Source organism: Manis pentadactyla, chromosome 12, assembly GCF_030020395.1.
Source record: "Manis pentadactyla isolate mManPen7 chromosome 12, mManPen7.hap1, whole genome shotgun sequence".
In the NCBI taxonomy this organism is placed as follows: Eukaryota; Metazoa; Chordata; class Mammalia; order Pholidota; family Manidae; genus Manis; species Manis pentadactyla.
Window position 1 is genome coordinate 5,901,218 of NC_080030.1, and position 23,424 is coordinate 5,924,641.

The window sequence follows — 23,424 nt, forward strand, 5'->3', positions numbered from 1 at the left end:
CTGGCTATCGCTCAAGGGTCAGGCAGATGGGGAGGGGACCAGGCCCCAGTGCCCAGAGCAGCCTGGGAAGGCTCCCTGTGGGCGGTGGCCTGGAGATGGGCCCAGGGCCCCCCCCCCAGCAGCCCTGGCTGGCCACTTGCAGGTTGAGCAGGTGAGCCAGCTCTCCGCCCTGGTGGACGCCCAGCTGGACTACCACCGGCAGGCGGTGCGGATCCTGGAGGAGCTGGTGGAGAAGCTCAAGCGGAGGTGAGCCCAGGCCCCCCGGCTTCCCCGTGGGTGCCCTCTGTACGTGCCAGCCTGGTGGCCAGGGCTGCGTAGGGGGGGCGTCCCAGGAGGCAGCAGGGCATCATTGGGCTCTTCCTGGTTCCTGAAGGAGCGGGTTTGAGTGGTCTAAGGACAGGAGGCTAGGAGAATGGGGCATCTCAGAGCTCGGGGCCACCTGGGCTGACCTGGGAGCCCCTTATTCGGTGTCCATACTTACTGCCCGGGGGCCCCCGCCCCCACCCGACAGTCAGCCAGCATCTGGGCCCTGGAAAAGGAAGCCTTGGGCGGTGGTGGTCTGGCTGGGGGCAGGGGGGTGTTGGGCCCCAGCTTCCCAGCTGCTGAGGGGCTGGTCAGAGCCAATCAGGAAGTCCTTTGGTTGGGCCCAGGCTTCCCCTGACAGCCCGCCCAGGGCTCTCCTCCCACATCACCCCAAGTCGCAGGGCAACAGCACCAACAAGGGGCGGTGCTCCTGTTTGTCAGGGCTCAAGACAGGCTGTTTGTGGCTCTCCCTCCCCAAACCCAGGGTGCAGGAAGCGTCCTCACGCCCCAGGCGGGAATACAAGCCCAAGCCCCGAGAACCCCTTGACCTCGGAGAGGCTGAGCAGTCCAATGGGGGCTTCCCCTGTACCCCGGCCCCCAAGATCACAGGTAACAAGGGGGGAGTGGGCCTTGCTGTCCCAGAACTTTTGAGAGCTAGGCCCCTTTGGGGATGGCCCCCTGCCTGCCCCTCCATCCAGTGCAGGGCTGGGTGGGGCCGGGCCCCCCACCCTCTGGGGAAGGGCCCCCAGGGCCAGAAGCAGGCCCCACCCCGTCCTGAGTGCAGCTCCGTGCTTTGTCTGCACGCAGCTTCGTCATCCTTCCGATCTTCCGACAAGCCCATCCGGACCCCCAGCAGGAGCATGCGTGAGTGACCCCAGGGCACAGGCCTGCTTCTGCACACTCCCTGCCTCAGTTTACAGCGTCACCTCCTAGTCTGGTCCGGAAGTCTTTCTCCTCCCCTTCTCCCGCAGAAGTGCTCAAGCAGGGGTGCACTGGGCAGCACAGCATGGCCTCCCCACGCATACCCAGGGCACCAGGGCTCCCTGCTGGCTCCAGGCTCGGAGTGGCACCCCAAGGACGGTGGGCTGTGCCGTGCTCCTCCCAGCAGCCTTTGGTAACCACTCGGAGTCCTGTCCCCTGGCTTGTCACGGCTCCTTCTTCCTGGCTGGCGACCGAGCAGCAGCCAGGCAGCAGGACCAGGGCAGGGCCGTGGCTGTCGCCCAGCGGAGCCCGGGGAGCCTGGGGGCCTGAGCTGAGAGCTGGGGGAAGCCCAGCCTCACGCCCATCCCTCTCCAGCGCCCCTGGACCAGCCAAGCTGCAAGGCGCTGTACGACTTCGAGCCAGAGAACGACGGAGAGCTGGGCTTCCACGAGGGCGACATCATCACGCTGACCAACCAGATCGACGAGAACTGGTACGAGGGCATGCTCCGCGGGCAGTCGGGCTTCTTCCCGCTCAGCTACGTGGAGGTTCTGGTGCCCCTGCCACAGTGACCACCCCGCCCTGCCGTCCAGAGGTCCTACGGCCACCATCCTGGGCAGAGCGCTGCGCACAGCCGGCAGGCCCGACTGCGGGGAGCCCTCTTCCTACCTGCTCTCCCCGCGGCATGGGCTCCTTCCGGCTCCAGGCCGCCGTCCTGGGGGCTGGGCAGTGTACCTCCTCCCTGCTGCTCCGGTGGTGCCCAGCCCAGCTGCCCGAGGGGGCCACACTAAGGTGCTCTTAGAAACACTAACTTCCTCCCACCCCTTCAAGGACTGGTGACTCCAGGTGGGTGGGCACATGCTCCCCCAACACGGTCTTCTCCCCCTTCTAGCCCTTGCCCACCCTGCCAGGAGACCTGCCCACAGTGGGACAAAATTGAACGTGGGATGGGGCGGGCTGAGCTGGACCCCTGGCTGAGACCCGCTGCCCTTTTAAATCCTCCCAGCACACCCCTTCCCAGCCCCCACTCCAGGGCTCTGCAGGCCCACAGGTGCCTCACCCCTTCGCTCCAGCCAGTGGCTTGGGAGAGACAGCCCAGGGTCCCCCCAGGACAGGCTCCTCTCCTCAGCAGCCCTTGGGCCACCACTGCTCCCCACCTCCACAAGGGCACTGAGCCCCACAGACCTTGCCCACTGCCCTCACCCCCTCAGTTCCAGCTGAGCACATGGAACTTTTCTCTCTGGCACAAGTGCCACCCACCAGCTTGCACTCCCCCATCCCTCCCACCTCCCCACATACACGTGGGACCACAGGAGCCCTCCAGCCTCTGCTTTGCAGAAGGCCAAGCACAAAGTCTTTGTTGAGTGATTGTTCCCAGACCCCTGGCTGCTGGGGCTGCCCTCCGGGAGAGTCACAAGTACCTCCCCTGTCCCGAGAAGGCCACTGTCGACAGTGAGCCCAGCCACCTCCTCCAGTCCAAGGCAGGCCCTTGCCTGACCAGCAGGGCCCCAGCCTCACATCCACTTCCCTGTTTGTCTAATCTGAAAGTAGGCTGAATGGGGGACCTCAGACCTGCCTGGTTCACATTCCCCTCCAGTGACCCAGCAAAGCCTCCAGACACCAGGCTTGCTCACCATGGAGCCCCCTTGCCACCATTACACTGGCACAGGTGTCCTGGCCGAGATGAGCAGTATAGCCTTGGCAACAGTCTAGGGCAGATGAAATTGTAATCTTGATTTTTTTTAAAAAAGAAGTATTAAATGTCTCTTTCTACAGCCTCTTGTCTAGTTGTGGTGCAGGGCTTCCCCCTAGGGCTTACCCCAGTGCACAGACCCTGTAGGTGTCTGGGCAGGGCCCATGTGGTGGCCACCAGCCCTGCAGTTGGGCCGGGAGTGGTGGCCGTCACATGTCCAGTTACCAGTGCGGGCAGTATGTCCCCTGCAGGCTCCTCCCTGAAGCCCCAGCCCCAGAAGATCCACAGTGTGGCTGCAGTGTTCCCTCCTGCACCCAGCGCCACCCAGGGTGCTCTGCTGCCCAACCGCAGCCTACACGCCCAGCAACAAGTGTTGGGGGCTCCCCTACCTAGAGTGAGACACACTCCCGGGCTGTTTGCTTCTCTTTATTCTCTGAGCTCCAGCCATGCACACAGCCCCGGGGCCCGTTTCCCTCCCCCAGGGCCGCCGGGGGCTTGGTCTCAGCTCCCTTGCTTGAGGACGCTGTACACCTGCTCCAGCACGTGGCACAGGCCCTGGTCCTGGGGCGTCCTGCTGGCCAGGGAGATCTGAAAAAGGCAGGGCTGGCCCCTCAGGGCTGCACCCAGGGGTCCTGGCCTCCCCAGGTCCTGCCTGCCTGAGCCCCAAATGCTGCAGCCTGGGGGAGGGGCTCTTCTGACTGGAGCACATGGTCTAGCCAGTGTCCCTAAAGCAGTGCTTTCCAACAGGAGGAGCCTCATGCAACCAAAGGCCTGGCTGACCAATGTGGAATGTCCTGCACATTCCAAATCCTGCTCTCACCCCAGCTGCCTGGATCTCTCACACTCTAATCTCTAGGGGCCACCCAGCTTGGGGACTCCCAAGGAGCTTTAAGCCTTGGTTCCCTTTTTTAAGTTCAAATAAAACAAGCAACATGGGAGAAACTATTGTTTCTCTGCAAAGCAGAGTTGAGCACACCTTCCGAGAATGACTTTGAAACAGGAAATAAATCAGACACACTCAAGAGGCCACCAAGCCCTTATTTAAATGGCCCAGTAAATGGGGCCAGGGGGCTAGAGAAACTCGCTCACAACACTGCCTACGTTTGTTTTGTTCCACTTCACTGGAACTTAGGACTCGGGATCAGATCAGAACCCTCTGCATCCTCCCCAGGCAGCCGTGGTATGGAGCAGTCCCACACAGCTTCTCCACCTAGGGTATCCTGGGGTCCGGAGGTCCCCAGGGCTGGTGACGTTTACCACCATCACCCCCACCCTGCCCCTGTGCGATAAAACAAGACTTCCCCTGGGCTGGGCTCATCTCTGGCTGGAATACTTTTGTACAGAACATCGTAGGATGTCACTGTTTCTCAGCCCCCACCCCCTCCCCCAGATAGATAGATCCTTGGCTCCCCAGGAAGCATCTTCCCAAAGAAGGGGCTTGAAGGGACCCCAGGCGTGAGTCACCTTCAGCTTGTCAAGGTAGGTGTGCTCCTGGTCCCAGGGCTCCTGGAACCTCACGAGGTCAGGGGCGCCTTTGTAGAACTCCACCAGCAGCATCTGTGGGACAGGGCAGACGGGAGACCCTGTTCCCGCTGCCCCATGGGGGGCTTCCAGTCTAGCACAGCACACAGGTGTTCCCCAAGACCCCAGGAGATGGGCCACCGAGGAGCGCCACCTGGCAGAAATAGGAATTCATCAGGAGGCCCCGCCGAGGGGTGCTTAACTACCCCCGAGACAGGAGGCACGGCAAGCACGACTCCCTTTATCCATGCAGGCCTGAGCTGCCCCCGGGTCAGCCCAGCCAACAGCTCCCATGAAATCACAGGTGTGTCCAACCAGCTCCACTAACACAAACACCTGCGGAGGCACAGGCACTAACGCCTTCATCTGGGCACCACCTAAAAGTTCTCACGTGTCTCCACTTGGAGATCTGTGGCTGGTGCAGAGGCCCGAGGTAGGAGTATCCCCGGCAGGTTCCAGAAGAACAAGGAGGCCGGGCAGGGGAGCAGGTGGGCGAGGGGCCAAGACAAGGACCTGGGACTCCATCCCCAGCCACAGGTGGTTCTCAGCAGTGGGAGCGGAACCTAACGCATGCCCGCTCTGGTGCAGCACATTCCGCTTCCTGAGTCCTGCCAGTCACCACCGTCCAGCTGGGTGCCTTCAGCCCCCGCCTGCCCCTCCCCGGGGCCCCCACCCACCTAATCCAGAGGGAGCTCACCATCTCTTGCAGGATGTCATTGGTCAGGAAGCTGTCCTGGACGTAGGCCATCTCCACGTCCATGGGGATGCCGTAGTCATTGGGCCTTTGCTAGCAGCAGGGACACAAGCCGGTCACCGCCAGCCTCCCGTCCCAAGCCAGATGCACCCGGGGTAGGCGGGGGGTGGGGGAAATCGGAGAATCCGGCTCCACCCTGGGAACGGACGTTGAGAGCCACGGGCACCTTGGGGAACCCTCGCTGTGGGACTAGGGAGACAAGGTGGCATCCCTGACAGGAGAGGCCACGAGGAGAGCCACGGCCCCGGAACTGCTTTCCGAGGCTGATTTCTGACCCCAGAACGGACTTAGGGGAAGGACACCAGACAAGGTTCAGGTCGGAGGCCATCGTGGTGAAGAACGGCAGCTACACGCAGGGCCCCCCGCCTTTTCCACATCCCTCAGCACCCAGGCCCTCACAGAGCCTCAGGCAGGGCAGTGGTTACGTTCCCACTTTACAAACGGGAGGAACTGAGACCCCAGTCCCCGAACGAGCCAGGAGCCAGAGCCGCGGCACCAGGCCCTCAGCAAGCCCTCTTGGCCCCGCCTTCCCCCGCAGCCCCGCCCACGGCTCCGCCTCCCACCAGCCCCGCCTACCTCCGGGGGCGGCATCACCCAGAACGGGGAGATCCTGGACTCCGGCCCGGGGTTGCCAGAATAGTAAGGAGCTGCGGGAGGAGAGGGGCTGTGCTGAGGCGCAGCGCTGCGCACGCGCGCGAGCACATACACTCCGCCCCAGCCCCGGACTTACAGCAGAGCAGGGCTAGGCAGGGCTGGAAGCCGTTGCTGGAACCCTGCAGCCGCAGCTGGTAGTCCATTTGCGCGTCAATGTCCTGCAGCGACGGCAGCGCCGGGCTGTGCGGGTGGCTGTGGTACCAGCCCACGAGGGACAGGCCGCGCAGGAGCAGGCTCTGGTGGATCTGGGGGCAGAGGTGCGACTGCGTAGGCAGGGGCCCGGCCGGAGCTCTAGGGCCCTGGTGAACTCACGCTGCGCCCCTGCGTGCCTGGCTTCCTCTAGCCCCAGATGGCGGTCCACATGTAATAAGCCCCTGCTGCGTACCAGGCCTGGGGACACAGCAGTGGCCAAGACAGGTTCTGCCCCTACCCTCACCGAATCCAGTGGGGGACAGTCAGCAAATACATTACAAAGATACACCTGTCCTAACGCACAGGCTAAAGGTTATTTTTCTCAGTGGTGTATCCCCAGCTCATGGAAGAGTGCCTGACACACAACAGGTCAATAAATAGTTAAATACAGAGATAGGTGGATGTGTGAGCCCTTAAGCAGGAACAGGCATTCAGGACACCTTGGGCAAAGCTGGGGCATACGCAGGCGCAGGTGTAAGGAGAAAGGAGGAGTAGGCAGACATTTAACGCTACTCACCCCGGAAAACATGGGGTGGTGCCACGAGGTGGGTGTACAGTGCTTGGCACAAGTGCTAGACGCATACTAAGCACCATTATGAGAACATTGACAAGAACGGCGTCTGATATTTATTGGGCCTTTACTAGGTGCCAGGCACAGAGGGGAAACCAAGGCTCAGAGAGAAAGGGGCTGGCTGTGTGCAGAGGATGCCTAACAGTGCAGTCACAGGCCCAGGGATGGGCGCTCACGCACATTCATTTGCACACTTGCTGAGATTTGACCCTGTGCGAGCCGGCAGGACACTGTGGCCAGGACAGCTGTGCCCACCCCTGCCGTCCCCACCCAGAATGCGCATCCTGTGCGCCCCCTCCTCACCTCCTCCTCCATGGCGGCCGCAGTATCCACATCTCCCAGCCTGCTCCGACAGGGGAAGGCTCTCAGCACCGTGAGCACTGCGCAGAGTCGGGGAGAGGGTGTGGACATCGACTCTGGACCCAAACACGGCCCTGGCCCCTAGGCCCCAGATACCCACTCTGGCTGTTGATGTCCCAGCGGCCCCCCAGGTACCCCACAACCTCGCTGCGAGTCAGGTGGCTGTGGAAGTCCTGGGGAAGGGAGGGATGTCAGAAGATGGGCTCAGGCTACGGCCAAGCCCCAAATGCCTGCTCTCAAGGGCCCGGTGCAGGGGCCAGCCTGCCCAACTTCTTCATTCAAGCACTGATTGAGTGCTTACTGTTTACCAGTAGTGAACAAAGCAAAGTCCCTGCCTCAGGGAGCCAAAATTCCAGGAATCCCCCTCCCAGGTGCCCTAGCCACCTGCCCCACGGTGTCCCTGGCCTCTAAGGGGCAAGGTGGGAGGCGGCACACACCAGCAGGAACAGCACGTTGCTAGAGACGGCCACATTGAACGGCTGGAACTTGTTGATGGCTGCGAAAGACGTCACTTCCACCAGGGTATGGGGGTTCCTGTAGGAGCCAGAGGGTCCCGCAGCTTCAGGAACCCCCCAGGCCCTTCCCTCCCCCGCAAGCTGGTTCCCTAGACCCCCACAGCAGCTCTGAAGATCTGAGGCCTTGTTCCCACCCTACCGCTGCTCTTGCTTCCCCCAGGTGAGCAAGAGCTCCTGTAAACGGGGCGGGGGTCTGGCGGGCGGGGGGCTGTCTTAGCTGACCTGGCAGAGTCACGACTCCCCAGCATGCAGTAGCGCACGGGCACCCGGATCTTGTTTTCAACCCGCTTCCCTGGGGGCGTGGCCTCTGCGAGTTGAGGTTAAGCAGAAAAAGGTTGTGTCACTCCCTTCCTGGCCTGGAACTGGAAAACTGGAAGAAGACCAGGCAGTCCAAGAAAACAACTCCAGAGGCAGACCTAGAAATCAGGCGGTGGCTCTGGGAAATCAGGAAGCAGGGTGCAGAAACTAGGCAGCCAGTTAACAAATGGAGCAGAGGAAATACTAAAAACAAAAAAACAGATGAAAGGTTCAGGAAATCAGATGAGGACATCAGAGAGCCAGGCGAGGGGCCAAAGAAATCAGGCAGCTGGGCTAGAAATAAGGCGACGAGGCAAAGACATCCTATAGGGAAGCATGGAAATCAGAAAGCAAGGTGAAGAAATAGGGGCAGAACATGAAATCTGGACAATGGGGCCGAGAAATCCAGCATTAGAACTTAAGAAATCAGGCTCAGAGAGTGAAATTAGGATGTGGGGCTGGGAAGTCAGCCTGGCATCTGGGGGGTGCTGAGGAAAAGAAAAGCCAGACCCTTCCCCAGGGTCCTCCCTCTCCTGAGCCCTGCCCGCCCCCTGCCCATCTCCCCCTGTCTCTCACCGGGATGGGCGGGCTCCGAGGGTCCCTTAGCCGATGATCTCCGACTCTTGTCCTCCGCTGAGGCTCCTGCCATAACCTCCTCCTCTTCTTCCTCCATCATCAGCTCCTCCTCCTCCCCTTCGCTGGCCGGGCTCTGGGAGGGGGTGGGGTTGGGGGATAGAGGCAGGACCCTCAGCTGAGTGGCCCCGACCCTCCATCAAGGGCCACCCAAATCTCTGGCTGGCCTGAGTCTTCCTGCCGTTGCCCTAGGTGCCCACTAGAGGGAGGGAGGGAGCAGAAGCGGCTTAGGGCTGCGACGCAGCTCAGGCCTGTGTGTCCTCTCGTGGCCGCTTCGCAGATTCTACTCCCGCCTCTGCCTCAGAAGGAACTTCGGGCCAGCAGCCTAACGTCTCTGAGTTCTAGTCTCACCAGGGAAAGCGTACAGTGCCCTCCAGCCCCACAGGAGTGGAGTCAGGGTGAAAGAGGGTAATGTCTGCAAGGCCTTCGGCATAAACCACCTGTTGATCCGTTCACCGGGAAAGCACTTGCGTGGATTATTTCATCAGATTCTCTCAATAACCTCTCCTGCTCTGCCCTCAACACCCTTTCTGAGGCGACCTCTCTGTGTCCATACCCAACAGTCACAGTTCAGTCTCTGTCCTTCTCCCTCACAGTGGCATCTGGCCCCATCAGTCCCCTGTACTCCTGGGGACGTCTCAGGTATGCTGCACACACCCAGCTTCCCTCCCGCCTCTTCAGGACCCCTCAGTTTCCCCTTATCTCCCTCCTAGGTTTTCAGATCTCTTCCTTCACCATCCCTCCCAGGCGGCCTTGTCCACTGTCGGGGCTCGAACCCCGTCTATGCCCCAGTGACCCACAGCCCTGTCTCCAGCCTGGGCCTGCCCTGAGCTCCAGACTCAGGGTGAGCTGACCCTCGATGCCTCCACATGGGGGACTCCTGGGGATCTCACACACAACATGGCCATGCTGTGCCCCACCATCCCTCAAACCTGCATCACTGATGAGGGCAGCCCCATCCTCCCCATCCACTAAACATCTAACGTCAACATCTGAGCCATCAGCAAATCCCAGCAGATCCATTTTCAAAATTAGCCGGGACCTGCTCACTTCTCCCATCAATGGCCGTGCTGGTCCATCCCATAACCTCCCACCCAGATCAGTGCAGTCACGGGCATCCTGGTGTCCTGGTTTCCACCTTAGCCCCTATGGTCTGTCTTCCCCTCAGCAGCCACGAGAGGGAGCCTTGAGCACCTGAATCAGGTCTCCCCTCTAATGTCCACAGCCCTCCAGGGCTGCCACCTTCCTCAGGTTAAAGCCCAAGCCCTCCCCATGGCCCACAAGGTCCTGCATGACCTGCCCCGTCCCCTCCCTGTTCTCCCTCCTTCCTCCCTTTCACTCACTGCTCCAGCCACACGGGTCCCTTTTCTGTTTCTCCAACACACCAGGAACAGTGCTGCCCCAGGGGCTTTGCATAGGCTATTTTCAGCCTCACAGCTGCCTCCCTCCCCTTCTTTAGTTCTCTGCTCAAATGTCACTTCTCAGTGAGGCCACCCTGTTTACCTCCCGCCTCCCAACTGCTATCCCCTGTCTCTGTTCTGACATACAATAAGCTGAGCTTATTTATTTGATTTCTTTGTCTTTCTCTCCATGTGGGCAGAGATTTTTCTCTTTTTGCTTTCTGCTTTATCTCCAGCACCAAGGACAGGGCCTGGCACACAGTTGGCCCTTACTAAATACTTGCTAAATGCACAGTCCCATGCCATGTGAAGGTTAGTTTAATATGTCAACTTGATTTGGTCACAGTAACCACTGTTTAACCAAACACTAGTCTAGGTGTCACTGTGGAGGCATTTGGTGGGGGATTCACACCTACAGTAAGCTGACTTTTCGTAAAGAGTCTCCTTGATAATGTGGGTTGGTCTCATCCAATCAACTGAAAGAGCTTAAATAGTAACAACTGAGATTTCCTGGAAAACAAAGAATTCTGCCTTAAAACTGCAGGATCAACATCAATCAGCTGCTACCTGAGGGTCCCGCCTGCCAGCGGCCCTGCAGATTTCAGACTCGCCACCCAGACATACACATTTGTTTCTCATGAATACTATTATCATGTCAGTTTTACATATGAAGAAGACCAAGGACCCAGAAAGAGTCCTTGGTGAAGTTCACCCAGCTGGTGAATATTCAAAGAAGACTTATTATAACCATGGCATTTGCAACCCTCCAGGGTCTGGTCCCTACCAATGTCTCCAATCTCCTCAGCTACCCAAGACATGAGAACCCCCAGCTGCATCAGCCAATCACGGCTCCCTAAGCAGCATGTCCTGCTTCATGCCTGCGTGGCTTTGCTATGCCATTCCCTTCCTCTGGAAAGCTCTTCCCTTCATCTTGCTCTGACAAACTCCTACTCATTCCACAGAGCCCCAACTCCAGTGTCCTCTGGGTATTCCTTATCTGACAGTGAATTAGGGAAGGATTTTTCGAGGTGGCTGAAGGTCGTACCTCATCAGTGGCAGCTGTGGGAACATGGAGCTGGTGTCGTCGGAGCCAGGCTGCCTTGTATTTATCCAGTTTTTGGCCCTTGTACTTGACAGAGGCCCAGCCACAGCCCGACTTCTTGGCCGGGTTGACCAGCTTCTTGCAGTGGGTGGCCCAGGCGCTGGGTGAGTTGAACACCTGTCCAGTTTCCTGCCACACGATCCTACCATCTGGCTGCAGGTCCCCCACGAATTTCTTCCCCTGCAGTGACAGCAGCCTGGCTGGGCCCAGGACTTGGAACCCACCAAGGCCCCTGATGCCATGGTGCTCCCAGGGCCTGGCACCCACTTCCCACTCTGGCACCCCTTCCAGGAAGCCTTCCAGCTTAGGTACCTTCTGGTACCTGTATGTTCACTGTCACTGTACCGATCAGCCTGGGCCGAAACTGCCCAGTGTGCCTATCGCCCCTCTCCTCACTGGCTGGGAGCCCTCAAAGGACAGAGGCAAGGTTGTCTTGATCACTGCTGTGTCCCTAACACACAACACACCGCCTAGCACACAGCAGGTGCTCAATTCACAAACTGCTGTCATTCACCAACCCGCCAACAACAATACAATAACAGTAATAATAATAGCAAACACAAACCACTTACTGGGTACAAGGCACCCTGCTGAGTGCTTTATTCATTTCATCCTCCTACAACCCCATGGGAGAAAAAAATCCCATTTTACAGAAGAGGAAACAGGCACAGAGAGGTTGAGCGAGGTGTAAGAAAGCAGTGGTGTCCTCTCTGAGCCTCAGTTTCCCCTTTGTGGAACGGATGTTTGGTGAAGGACGTCCTCCCACCCAGAAGGTTTGCGCTGGGTCTAGATGCTCCATGCCTCAACTTCCCCTCCCCACACCCGGGCTCGGCTGGCAGCAGGGGAGCTCTGGGCCTGTTTCCCCTTCTTGTCCCTCCGGGATGGGATGGGGTGCGGGGTGCTCACCAGGTAGTAGATGGACAGCACCCCGACGCCGGACTCCAGAAGCTCATCTTTGAGGAGCACCCGCAGCGTGACCGCGCGCCTGGTAAGCGCACCCCCCGGCCCGCAGCAGCCCCCCGCCCCGGCCCCGCCTCCGCCACCGCCGCCACCACCACCGGGGCGCGCGCCGCCCGCTCCCCCCGGCCGCTCGGGGTCCTCGGCCTCCGCTTCCTCCTCGTCCTCGTCCGGCGCCTCCTCGCCCGCGCCGCCCGCCGGGGACAGTGGCTCCGGAGCTGCAGGCAACGACAGGCTGCAGCCGGGCCGCGCGCCCCCAGACGGCCCGGCCACCCCGCCCGGTCCCTCGGGGTCCCCGGGCCCCCGCTCAGGCCGCACTACCTGCCATGGCCGCTCCGCCAGCTCCCGGTTCCTTGCGCGCCCCGCTGCTTTCTTCCCCCACGTGACACGGCTCCGCCCCGAGGGGCGTGCTCAGCCAATGGCCGCCACCAGTGGGCGGGCGGGGGGCTTGGCCCGCTAGACGAGGGGGGAAACTGAGGCCTCGCGCCTGCGCGCAGGGATTCAGGGTCGGTCCTCAGCCCTCCTGGAATATTCGGGAATCTGACTTCTGGAGCCATCTCCGTGGGAACGGGGTATCAACTGAGATCTCTCGGGTACAAGTGGAGAAACTGAGGCCCGAGACTTCCGCTTTGGTTGAACTAGTGGCTCTCCCCGAGGCCATGACTTGCACTGGGGCCGAGGGGTGGGGAGAACAGGGGGCCCAGCCTGCCAGGACGAGCGCGGAAACTGAGGTCGGCTACCATGGCTCTTGAGGGACACAGAGGCTTCATCCCTTAGAACCAGCAGAGAAACTGAAGCCCGGGCTAAAGAGCTACAGTGCCGTGGAGCTGCAAATACGACAGGGGAAGCAGCCCCGGGCCGCGGATCTAAAGCTCTCGAGCCTGGCGTCAGTCTTTAAAGGGATACGGTCACCTCGGCCGCCTGCGGCTGGTTCTTTGATTGGACCACAGTGACCACCAATTAGGAGGGCTTTTTTTCTCAACTAATAAGCACCAGCACCTTGCTTCCTCCAACCAATCAACGTTAAACTCCTGCTTCCGCTAAACTCAGAGATACAATCTCTCAACCAGTCAGTAAGAGTCCCCAGGCTTCATGTATCCAATCAGTTCTAGGGTTTGGTCCCCAAGCAGCCAATCAGCTCCCAGGTCAACATCTGCCCCTTGGATCGGGCGCGGCTTCCCCCTTTTCCCCACCGTGCAAGTGGGCGGGGACTGGCTTGAAGTGCGCGGGACGCTTCCCGCCCTGTCCTTTGTCCCGCTTCTGTCCTGGGACCTTTTGTCCCAGACGCAGCGCCTCCTCCCAGCGCCAGGCGTCCCCATGCCCCGGTAGGTTTGAAGTCCTGGGGTGGGGTCTGCTCCAAGCTGCGGGCAGCCATGGGCTGGGCTCCGCCGCGGATGGGTTAACCCGGACCCCAGGCTGGGGACAGGGGTGTCTTGCCAGGATGGTCTGGAATCAGACTGAATCACAAGAGCTGGGTAAATGTGAATCATTCTTTTTTTGTCCAACAGAGTCCCCCCAACACTCTACCCCGGGTCCACTCCCCCAGACTGGCCTCAGATATTCCCCATATTCTTGCTCACTTTCTCTTGACTCTCTTCCCCCTTGGGTCAGACCTCCAGCCTCTCCCCTGCGGGACCCTGGCCGTCTCTTTGGGCCTCAGGCCTGTATACCAGACCCCTCCTGGTCGGTCTTCCACCCTGGCCCCAGAGGGATCTTGGGATCTTTCTAAAATGCAACTTTGCCCACCTCTCTCCCCTACTCTAAATCCTTCTATGAGTCCCCATTGCCTTTGATAAATAATATTGAAACTAACCGCTGTGACCTTATTTACCATTACAGCACCCCTTTATAGCAGATACTCTTTATCAACTTTATCAGACAGTTCAGCAATGAAGAGATGGCCCAGAGTCACCCAACTCTTGAGTGGATTCCAAAGGCTATTTGCTATATGTATAAAGTCCAGGCCACCCTATAACTCATTAAGGAAATTGAATTTGTAATTTAAAACTCTAGGAAAAGAAATCTCCAGGCCGTGAAGGAGAATTCTATCAAAGGTTCAAAGGAGATGAACACCACTTTTACACAATCTCTCCCAGAAAACTGAAGAAGAGGGAATCCTTCCCAATTCAATTTATGAAGCTAGCTTTACCCTGATATCAAAACCAGATAAGGACAGTACAAAGAAAACTGACCATAGCGCTCATGAATGTAGATGCAAAAATACTTAAAAAGTTATTAGGAAATAGAATTCAACAATATATAAAAAGAATTATACACCATAACCAAGTGGAGTTTACTCCAGGGATTCAAGGCTGGCTCAGTATTAAAAAATGAATCAAGTTATCCACCATATTTAACAGACGGCGGTAGGTAGAATAATGGTTGCCTAAAGGTGTCTGCATCCTATTCTCCAAGACCTGTGAATATGTTAGGTTACATAACACAGGGGATTTAAGGTTGCAGATGGAATTAAAGTTGTTAATAAACTGATTTTAAAGAGATTATGCTGGATTATCTGGGTGAGCCCAATGCTAGAAATTTGGATTAATAGGATATGAGGTTGCTACCCAGCATAGCTGGCTTTATAAATGGAGAAAGGGGCCATTAGCCAGGGAATGCAGGAAGCTTCTAGAAGCTGAAGAAGGCAAGGAAATAGATTGATTTTCACCTGCTGAGATCCATGTAAGACATCTAACCTACAGAGCTGTAAGACCATGTATTTGTGTGGTTTTAAGCCTCTACATTTGTGGCAATTTGCTAAGTGAAGCCTTTGAAAATTAACACACAAGCTAAAGAGACACTGTACAATCGTGTCAATTGCTGCAAGAAAAGCAAAATCCAACACCTGCTCATGATACAAACTCTCAGCAAAGTAGGAGCAGAGGGTTAAGTACCTTAACTTGGTGAAAAGCATCTACAAACCTTCAGCTATTATACCTGTTGCTGAAAGACTGAACTTTCCCTGTAGGATAGAGAACGAGGCGAAGATGCCCACTCTCATCACTTCTATTCAACATAGTCAATGGAGATTTTAGCCAGTGCAATAAGAAAAAGAAAGAAAAGTGATACAGATGGGAAAGCAAGAAATACAACTAGCCCTATTTGCAGATGACAGGCTAGTCTACATGCAAAAATCCCAAGAAATGTACAAAAAGCACTGCTACAATAAATGAGTTCAACTGGCAATGTTGTCGGATACAAGATCAACACACAAAAATCAACTGTGTGTTTATAGGCTATCCACGAATTGGAATGGAAAAACAATGCTGTTTATAATTGTTAAAAAAAAATGCTTTGATGTAAATCTAATAAAACAGGTACAGGATTTGCATACTGAAAACTACACAACGCTGCTGGGTGAAATTAAAGATCTGAATAAGCGAGGAGACAGACCATGTCCATGAATAAGGCTCAACATAGTGAAGAGCTCAAGGCTCCCCCAGCTGATACACAGGTGCAATTCCTATCAAAATCCCAGCAAGATTTTTTTGGTAGATATATGCAAGCTTAGTGTAATGGTCAGGCAGCCTAATGAGCATTTCAGCCCTGGCTGCTGGGGCACCGTGTTCCTTTTCTCATATGCAGGCCTTTGTTTAGTGAGATCCCTCCCCCGTGCACCCTGTGCCCAGTCTCTGCCCCAACTGGAAGTCTCCAGGCGGCTCCCTCCTTCATTCCACTACTCAGGCCAGGCCTCCCTGACTCCTAGGGGAGAGGAGAAAGGCTGGGATTTCCCTAGGATCCCTGGACCTGCTGGCCCAGCCTCCGCCCAGTGCGGGCAGGGGAGGGAGCTCAGGAGTTGACAGACAGAAGAGAGGAAATTCCCCTGGAACCTGTTTCCCAGCTTCCCGGTCCGGCTGGGGCACCCACTGGAGGGTGAGGCCGGCAGGAGACCGGGGCTGCCATGGCCTCAGTGCTGAGCCCACCCTGGGTCCCTAAGTCCAAGAACACTCTGCCCTCACACTACTATGAGAGCTTTCTGGAGAAGAAGGGACCCCGAGACCAGGTAAGGCAGAGCAGGGAGCCTGGCACTGCTGGGCTGCCGGGGCAGGTGCGGCACTTCTCTGAGCCTAGCCGTCCTCACCTGCGGTGGGTGGAGGAAGACACTGGATGGGGCAGAGCAGGGGCTGGGGGCTGGGAAAGGTTCTGTCCACCTGTCTGTCTGTCTCTGTCTCCGAGTCTGGTATGATCTCTTTCTCTTTTCTGTGTCTCTCCCTGCCGGTCTCGTGCTTGGTCTCAGTATGTCTGTCTTGGTCTCTCTTTCTGTCTCTTGGATACAAACAGGATCAGGGACTTCCTCCAGGAAATGGGAAGTTGGACTCCCAGGCCCCTTCCCACCGAGTCCCAGACTAACTCCGTGAACCTCAGCTGCAGGGGCCAAGGCCAGGACAGGTTGCACACGGGGACAGCGAGAGTGGATGGGGGCCACATTCAGCAGGACCAGACACTGGCCAGGGGCCAATGCGTGTGTGTGCATGCGTGTGCGCATGAGTGTGTATCTGTGTGTATCATCTTGGAATGAAGCCCAGCCCCTCAGTTCCCTTTAAGGCCTCATCTCCCCTTCCCAGTCCCCATGCTCATCTCCTACTTGAACTCAACCAACCCTACCCCTTCCCCTGCCCGCCTCCCCGTGTCTGTCATTGCAGTCCCCTCCTCCTTTCCTTCCATCTCCATCATCCAGATCTTCCCCAGCCTAGAAAGCATCTAGCCAAGGTAGATTACAGTGGTTAAGAAAGACCGCAGGCTCCAGACCCTTGTTGGCATCCCTGCCAAACGCCTTCCTACCAGGCCTTATATAAGTGACTCTCTATCTCTGTGCCTCAGTTTTCCCTATTACAAGATGGGTAGAATCAGACTGTAGTTGTGGTCACAGGAGACAGGCAGGTAGCCTTAGCAGGCTGAGTATACCCAGTGCTTGACATGTGTTAACTCACACAGTTCTCACAGGGGCCTCTGAGGTAGGGACCATCATCACCATTTTATGGGTGGAGAAACTGAGGCACAGAGAACTGAACCTTTGTCATAGCTGGCATGTGACAAAGCAGGTGTGACCATGCTGAATTGAATCGCTTATTGCTCTGTTCCCAGTACCTGGCACATAGTAAATCCACGGAAAGTATTAGGTAAATGTATGTATGCATCTGGATAGATGGGTGGGGAGTGGCTGGATGGGGAGGTGGATTGACGAACGGATGGTAGCTGTCAATGTAAGAACTATCCACATTATCATTATAGACTAATTAAAGTACCTCCTCCTTTAAGAAGTCTTCCCAGATTTTCTAGTTAGAGGACCTTTCTCTTCCTCCGTGAGCTCATGGTCTAGGGTCTGTCCCTCCCTGGGGCTCCTCATTTCTCTTCCCTGGAGGATTTTAGTGTCTATGCTTTCTCTGTCCTTCAGGAACATAGGCTTAGAAACAGAAGCCACGTCCCATTTATTGTTTTGTCCCTAATAGAGCTGAGTGAAGAGTAGGTGCTCAGAGAATATTCGGGGTGGGGGGAAAAACTAGAATCTTACAATCTGAGCTTTATCGGCCCCTTAGGCCTCCAGAAAGTAGGGCATTTGTAATCCAGAATCCTGGGGAGAAATCCTGAATCTACAGACCTTCTGCAGTACATAACCTTGAGAAGTTCTGAGGCTGTAACGCAGCACCTAGACCAGCTCCTGGCACCCAGAAGATGCCAATAAATGTTTGTGAGGTGGATGAGAGGACACGGGGATGTATGCATGTATGTCTATGTGCATGAGTGGGTGGATGGAACACCACAAAGCCAGTTAGCTCAACTCACTCCTAGAGCTCCCACCTCTATAGACTGGGGGGCTACACTGGGTCCCCCATCCCATGAAGGTTCCCTTTGGTCCTGTCTCAGAGAATAACAGATGCCCGAGTGCTGGAGCATGGATGGGGAAGGGCTCCCTGAAAAGGCAACATTTATTCAAAAGCCCAAAGCAGGTGATGAAGGCAACTATGCGAACATCTCAGAGAAGCATGTCCAGGCAGAGACAACAGCCAATGCAAAGGTCCTGAGGCAGGAGTGGGCGTGATGGAGGCCCACTACTTTGCCCTCACCTCCTCTTCTTTCTCCACCTCTGGTCCCCAGGATTATAAGAAGTTCTGGGCAGGCCTGCAGGGTCGCACTCTCTATTTCTACAATAGCAATCGGGACTCCCAGGTAAAGTGGGAATGAAATCCAAGAGCTGGCCTCAGGGACCAAGCAGAGGGAGTGAGTGGTGTGGCGAAGCCAGGGGTTCTGGGAGCCACAAGCCTGATGCTCAGACCCCTGCTTCCGTGTCCCCAGCACGTGGAGAAATTAGACCTAGGAGCATTCGTGAAGCTCACAGATGAGGTTCCCTGGGGATGCTCCCACGACCCTGGCACCCATTTCAGCCTGGTCCTCTGGAATCAGGAGATCAAGTTCAAGGTAAGTGCCTTGGAAGGCTGGTGGGAGATCCTCCCCGTCACACCGACCATTAACACACACTAACACAGAGTCACACAGTGTCTACCACTGGGTTGGTGACACTTGGGAAGTCACTTAATCTCTCTGGGCCTTCATTTCTTCAATCGTAAAGTGGGATAATAAGAACAAGATCTGACCCGCAAAGATCATCATTGCCATCATTCAGTCTTTCAGCTAACGCTACTGAGCTCTTATTGTGTGCCAGACACTTTTTAAATTGCACAGCAGTTTACAAACCAATAAAAAAAATCCTGCCATTTGAGTGGTAGAGGCACACAATAAACAATGTAAATGTGTAAAACATACGGAGTGTCAGATGGTGGGAGATGCTGGGGAGACATGTGCTAGGAAAGGGATGGGAGGTCAGGGCTGCACTGTTAAATGATCTGATAAGGGAAGGTCTTACTGAGGACCTAAAGGAGGTGAGGGAGCCAAAAATGTAGGTATCTGAGAAACAGCTCTCAGTATGGGGGAACAGTACATGCAAAGGTCCTGGGGCAGGACCATACCTGGTGTGTTGGAGGAACAGCCAGGAGGCCCTTGTGGCTGAAGCAGTGTGAGCAAGGGGGTGAGAGAGAGGAGGGGAGGGCAGGAAGGGTGTGGGGGGAGATCCCGCACCCTGAGAAAGGTGGGAGCCCTGGGAAGGTCTAGACATACATTATCTGATTTATGTTTTTTTTATGTCGATGTAGTAACATTAAAAAATAACATCCTATATTAATAAGGACTTTTGTTCAGACAGCATCCTAAATAAACCTGTTCTAACTCATTTAATCTTCAAAACAGCCCTTGCAAACGGACTAATATTTCTCATTCCCATTTCACAGATGAATAACCCAGGGCTCACCGTCATGGATTCTTTTTCTTTGTCTCCCTAGGCAGAGAGTCTGGAGTCTCGGGAGATGTGGAAGGGCTTCATTCTGACCGTGGTGGAGGTAAGAGTGCCTGTCTTCTGCCACCCTCTCTCCCATTCCCGACTGGGCCCCCTCAGAAATCCTTTTTCCCCTCCACCCGTCATTCTCCAAACAAGCCTCTGAAGAATAATGCACGGGTCTCAAACTGGCGGCCCACAAGCCAACTGTAGCCCATCTTGAGTTCCAGTCAACATCTCTCAGTGCTATTTTCCTCATCTGTTCCCTGCCTGACCTCTACAGGCCATTGGGTTTGAGACCTGCCTGGCCCCTGCATCCTGTAGAGTTTGAGACCCTACATTCTAGCATCTGCTTTGTCCTCCCCCGCCCCACCAAAGTTTCTCTCTGCGTCCTCTAGAAAACCTCTTTGCCCATGAGGTGTAGGGCGGCTCTGGAGACCCCAGACCCGGGTTCCCATCCTGGTCTCAGGGTGCCCCAATCGCCCCTCAGCTCCGCGTCCCGTCCAACCTGACCCTGCTGCCCGGACACCTGTACATGATGGCCGAGACCTTGGCCAAAGAGGAGGCGCGCCGCGCGCTAGAGATGCCCTTGTGAGTGACCTGCAAAGATGGGGGCCGGGGGGGAAGGCGGGCAGCGGGCGGGGTATCCAGCCACAGGGTCTTGAGTTCAGGACAGACCTGCTTCCGGGCTGCGGTGGGGATTAGAGAGCCTGACTGGGTGTTTGGAGGCGGGTCTGGGTCTTGGGGTGCATGTTGGACAGGCCAGAGCCACGGGAGGCGGAGCCTGGACCTGGGGGCGGGGCAGGGTCTCAAGGGGCGGGGTTATTTGAAGGAAGGTCTGGCGGGGTCTCCTGGGGCCGGGTTACGCACGAGAGGGCGGGCTGGGCCTCGGGGGGCGGGGCCCGTGAATGAGCGACGCGCCCGCCCCAGGTGCTTCCTGAAGGTGAGCCGGTTGGAGGCGCAGCTGCTCCTGGAGCGCTACCCCGAGTGCGGGAACTTACTGCTGCGGCCCAGCGGCGACGGCGCGGGCGGCGTGTCGGTCACCACGCGCCAGATGCTGAATGGGTGCGCATGCGCGACTCCCGGAGCCCGTGGGAGGAAGTTCAGGCACAGGGGTGCGGTCCGAGGAGGGGACGGAGCCAGATGCGCGAGCGTGTCGGCCTGCGGGCGGGGCCATAACTCGGAGCGTGGGACCCTGAGGCTGTCCCCGCCCCAGGGTGGGGAATGGTCAACGCCTGGGGGCGGACCTAGAGACCAGGCAGCGCTGTGGGCCACGTTGGGGGAGGATTCAGGGCCTGGAGCGGGGCCGGGAGTCCAGCGAGGTCTTACCCCTGGGTTAGGGTCGGTTCCTCCGCGCGGAGTCAGGTATACTTCGGAGCCGGGTCTGGGCACCTGGACCAGGGCTGGGTGGGGTCAAGACCTGTGGGTACAGCTGTGGTCCTAACCCCTTTGGTGGTTGAATCAGGCTTTGGAGGCGGGGCCACATTGGGGGCGGATCAGAGCTGGCACCAATCCTCCTTTGGAATAGTCTGGTTAGGGGCGGGGCCACGACTAAGAAGGAGTCAGGACCTGGGGGTGGAGCCATGGAGGGGGCGTGGCCTTTCCTGGAGGTCCAGTCCATAGAGGACCTTGGTCCCTCCGAGAATCTCTACAGGATGGGACGTGGGCAGTGTGCAGGGGGCGGGTATATGTGTGCGTGATAGACGCCCCGTGTGGGCGGAGCCATCTTGAGGGGCGGGGCCTTCCTTGGCCTCCGCTAGGCCACCCACGTGCCCACTGACTGCAGGATTCCCATGGTCCGGCACTACAAGGTGAAGCTTGAGGGCCCCAGATACGTGATCGACGTGGAGGAGCCGGTGAGCGCTGGGCCGGGATCCCGGGAAGCGCAGTGGCGGGTCTGCGCCCCTTCCCCGCCATCCCTGACGGTGCGCCCTCCCACCCCCAGTTCTCCTGCGCCTCACTAGACGCAGTGGTCAACTATTTCGTGTCGCACACCAATAAGGCGCTGGTGCCCTTCCTGCTGGACGAGGACTACGAGAAGGTGCTAGGTGGGTATGGCTTCAGGAAACTCGGGGGACCCAGTCCGCGCCTTTCCTGTCCCCACCCCGTTGGGGGCACTTGGGTAAGCGCCCGGCCGCCGCGCCTCCTCCAGGCCACCCTCTCTGTTCCAGGGTACGTGGAAGCGAATAAAGAGAATGGTGAAAGTGCTTGGGTGGCGCCCTCCGTCCCTGCGGCTCCCTGCCCAGGTGATGCCCCCTCCCCGCGGCTTTGGCTTCACATGGTGCTGCTTGTGTCCAATCTGGTGCCCAGAGGTGCAAGGACCCAGAAATTACCCGGGCCCTGCCCTCCAGGGGCTTCAGACAGAGCTGAACACAGACACCCCCATTTCTGTGTGATGAACCCTAGGGCTGGGGGGAACACACATAGAACTGGGGAGAAAGGGGAGCAGAGGGGGCTGTGGAGGGTGGTAGGCTTCCTGGGGGAGGGGGTCTTTGCCAAAGGATTTCAGTAGGTAGGTATAGGCAATGAGGGTATCTGAGGGCACCCCTGGAGCCAGAACCACCGAGAGATGGGAAGCTGGGTGGTTGTTGGGGAAGGGGTGTGAGGTGGCCTAGTTTATGGGGCAGGAGGAAGAGGCTGCAAAGGTTGTGGGATGAGCAGTACGGTCCTCCCGGGGCTGGGGGTCTCGTGTGCACAATACACAGACCCACCTATGTGCCACACTCACCAACACAAACCGTGTCCACCTACACAATCAGAAGCTCATATGCAGACACCAGTGTAAACAGCCACACACATACATGAACAGAAGTGTCCCACAATTCCAGCCGTGTGTGGCATACGTAGACACAGCTATACCACAATCGAGCATGCAAACGCGACGCACACATACCCATTCACTGGTGCAGGTTCAGACATTCACAGGTATGTCCATGTACACACAAATACATGACCCACTCAGGTGTCCCTGCATAACGTGCCCCCCCCAGTGACCACTGTTTCCTACCAGGTCCTGTGCCCTCTGCTGGTGGCCCCAAGCAGCTGCCTCCCCTGCCTGTCACACCAGTGTCCAGACAGGACAAGCTGCCCACCCCACTGAACGAGGATGAGAATTATGTGATCCCCATTGGAGATGCCCCAAGTGCCAACTACGTGAATGGGGACGGTGGGTGGGGTGCCCGGGGTGGCTGAGAGATGGGGCGGGGGAGCAGGCTCCCGGACAGATGTGACATGCCACACCTTTGTCCACGCAGTGCCTTCCACTAGTCGACCTGTCGGCCTGAAGCCCAGGGAGCTGGCAAAGCTTCCAAAGCCACCCACTGTGCCTAAGCCAGGTAGGGGTCCCCCTCCCAAGCCCCTCCCTCACCCAGTGGAGAGCCAGCCTCAGCCTTCACCTGCCTCCTCCTGCAGAGACCAAAGGCCCTAATGGAGGTCTGGCCAGGAAGCCGGCGGTCAGCTCGATGCAGGCTTTCTTCCCCACAACAGGTGAGGGGTCTGGGCGGCCGATGCAGGGTATGGACTTTCCAGGCCTGTGGCCCCCGTGTGGTCACACGGGACTCTGCACCCCAAAGGGCCCGGCACACTGTTCCGTGCTCTGCCATCTCTGTCCTGAGATCCCTCGTGCTTTTTGAACGTATTTTCATTTTGTCAGTTCTGCAGCCAGTCCTGGGTGGATGTGGGGGTGGGATGCACAGCATGGCCTGGGGGTCCCTGGTGCAGCTGAAGCTTCAGGCACCCACCCCACCAGGGCTGGCAGACTTGACGGCCGAACTGGAAGAGAAATTGCAGAGGCGGCGGGCACTGGAGCGCTGCACCGGACACGCCGGGGACTAGCAGGCCAAGCTTGGATCGTGCCCTCAAGCAGAGTCCTCCTCTCAGAATTAAAGCTCAAGTGACCAGCAGGGCCTATGTGTTTGGCCTGGCTTGTGGGGGCAGTGAGGGCAATGTCTGCCCACAGCTGGCCCCACATACTCCCAGTGACCCTCAGTTCAGCATGACCTGCCACTGACCCTGCAGGAAAAGCCCGTTTTACAGCTGGGAAAGCAGAGGTCCAGAGAGTGCCACCCAGCCCCCAGGAACCAGGAGCATGGCCTGGCCAGTGTTTGACCTTTATTAGGAGGTGAGGTGGGGAGGGGGCCACTCTGATGCCCTGTCCCCATTGGTGACCCCCCCATCAGGAGTTAAGGCTCCAAGCAGCAAGTGAGAGGAGGTTGCCGGTTGAAA

The 23,424-nt window shown here is 57.5% G+C and overlaps 3 protein-coding genes across 5 annotated transcripts in view; 2 read left to right on the forward strand and 1 right to left on the reverse strand.

Moving 5' to 3' along the window:
* SH3GL1 (SH3 domain containing GRB2 like 1, endophilin A2) overlaps window positions 1-2,999 on the forward strand; it is a 30,110-nt gene extending 27,111 nt beyond the window's left edge. The window contains exons 7-10 of the mRNA XM_036883773.2: window positions 143-246; window positions 788-912; window positions 1,111-1,167; window positions 1,600-2,999. Of these exons, the coding sequence (XP_036739668.1) occupies window positions 143-246; window positions 788-912; window positions 1,111-1,167; window positions 1,600-1,796 (483 nt within the window). The 3' untranslated portion in view covers window positions 1,797-2,999. The remainder of the gene's footprint in view (window positions 1-142; window positions 247-787; window positions 913-1,110; window positions 1,168-1,599) is intronic.
* A 325-nt stretch (window positions 3,000-3,324) lies between these two features.
* Window positions 3,325-12,767, reverse strand: MPND (MPN domain containing). 2 transcript variants are annotated; one of them, XM_036883740.2, is made up of 14 exons: window positions 12,614-12,767; window positions 12,195-12,329; window positions 11,823-12,091; window positions 10,860-11,096; window positions 8,358-8,490; window positions 7,707-7,791; window positions 7,407-7,503; window positions 7,070-7,142; window positions 6,913-6,989; window positions 5,923-6,091; window positions 5,769-5,839; window positions 5,136-5,225; window positions 4,382-4,474; window positions 3,325-3,505 (listed from the first exon to the last, which is right to left on the reverse strand). In XM_036883740.2, the coding sequence occupies exons 2-14, from the start codon at window positions 12,199-12,201 to the stop codon at window positions 3,419-3,421; spliced, it is 1,488 nt and encodes a 495-aa protein (XP_036739635.2). In that variant the 5' UTR covers window positions 12,202-12,329; window positions 12,614-12,767; the 3' UTR covers window positions 3,325-3,418. The 2 variants fall into 2 exon arrangements, 1 of the variants encoding a protein (XP_036739635.2); XR_005024485.2 differs by lacking the exon at window positions 12,614-12,767 and having other exon boundaries at window positions 3,371-3,505; window positions 5,136-5,328.
* Window positions 12,768-15,610: 2,843 nt separating this feature from the next.
* Window positions 15,611-23,104, forward strand: STAP2 (signal transducing adaptor family member 2). 2 transcript variants are annotated; one of them, XM_036883754.2, is made up of 13 exons: window positions 15,625-15,876; window positions 17,970-18,041; window positions 18,168-18,290; window positions 19,208-19,264; window positions 19,691-19,791; window positions 20,131-20,265; window positions 20,987-21,056; window positions 21,146-21,248; window positions 21,372-21,446; window positions 22,211-22,366; window positions 22,455-22,535; window positions 22,612-22,686; window positions 22,949-23,104. In XM_036883754.2, exons 1-13 carry the CDS (start codon window positions 15,775-15,777, stop codon window positions 23,032-23,034), a joined length of 1,236 nt encoding a protein of 411 aa, XP_036739649.2. In that variant the 5' UTR covers window positions 15,625-15,774; the 3' UTR covers window positions 23,035-23,104. The 2 variants fall into 2 exon arrangements, with proteins under 2 accessions (XP_036739657.2, XP_036739649.2); XM_036883762.2 differs by lacking the exon at window positions 22,612-22,686 and having other exon boundaries at window positions 15,611-15,876.
* The last annotated feature ends 320 nt before the right edge of the window (window positions 23,105-23,424 follow it).

Coding starts and splice junctions, on each gene's coding strand:
- MPND (XM_036883740.2), bottom strand. Junction 7,143..7,406: donor GCAACGTGCTGTTCCTGCTG/GTGTGTGCCGCC, acceptor TCCCTTCCCCAG/GACTTCCACAGCCACCTGAC. Junction 6,990..7,069: donor CTGGGACATCAACAGCCAGA/GTGGGTATCTGG, acceptor GACTCTGCGCAG/TGCTCACGGTGCTGAGAGCC.
- STAP2 (XM_036883754.2), top strand. CDS start 15,775: ATGGCCTCAGTGCTGAGCCCACCCTGGGTCCCTAAGTCCAAGAACACT. Junction 18,042..18,167: donor ATAGCAATCGGGACTCCCAG/GTAAAGTGGGAA, acceptor CCGTGTCCCCAG/CACGTGGAGAAATTAGACCT. Junction 21,057..21,145: donor TGATCGACGTGGAGGAGCCG/GTGAGCGCTGGG, acceptor TCCCACCCCCAG/TTCTCCTGCGCCTCACTAGA.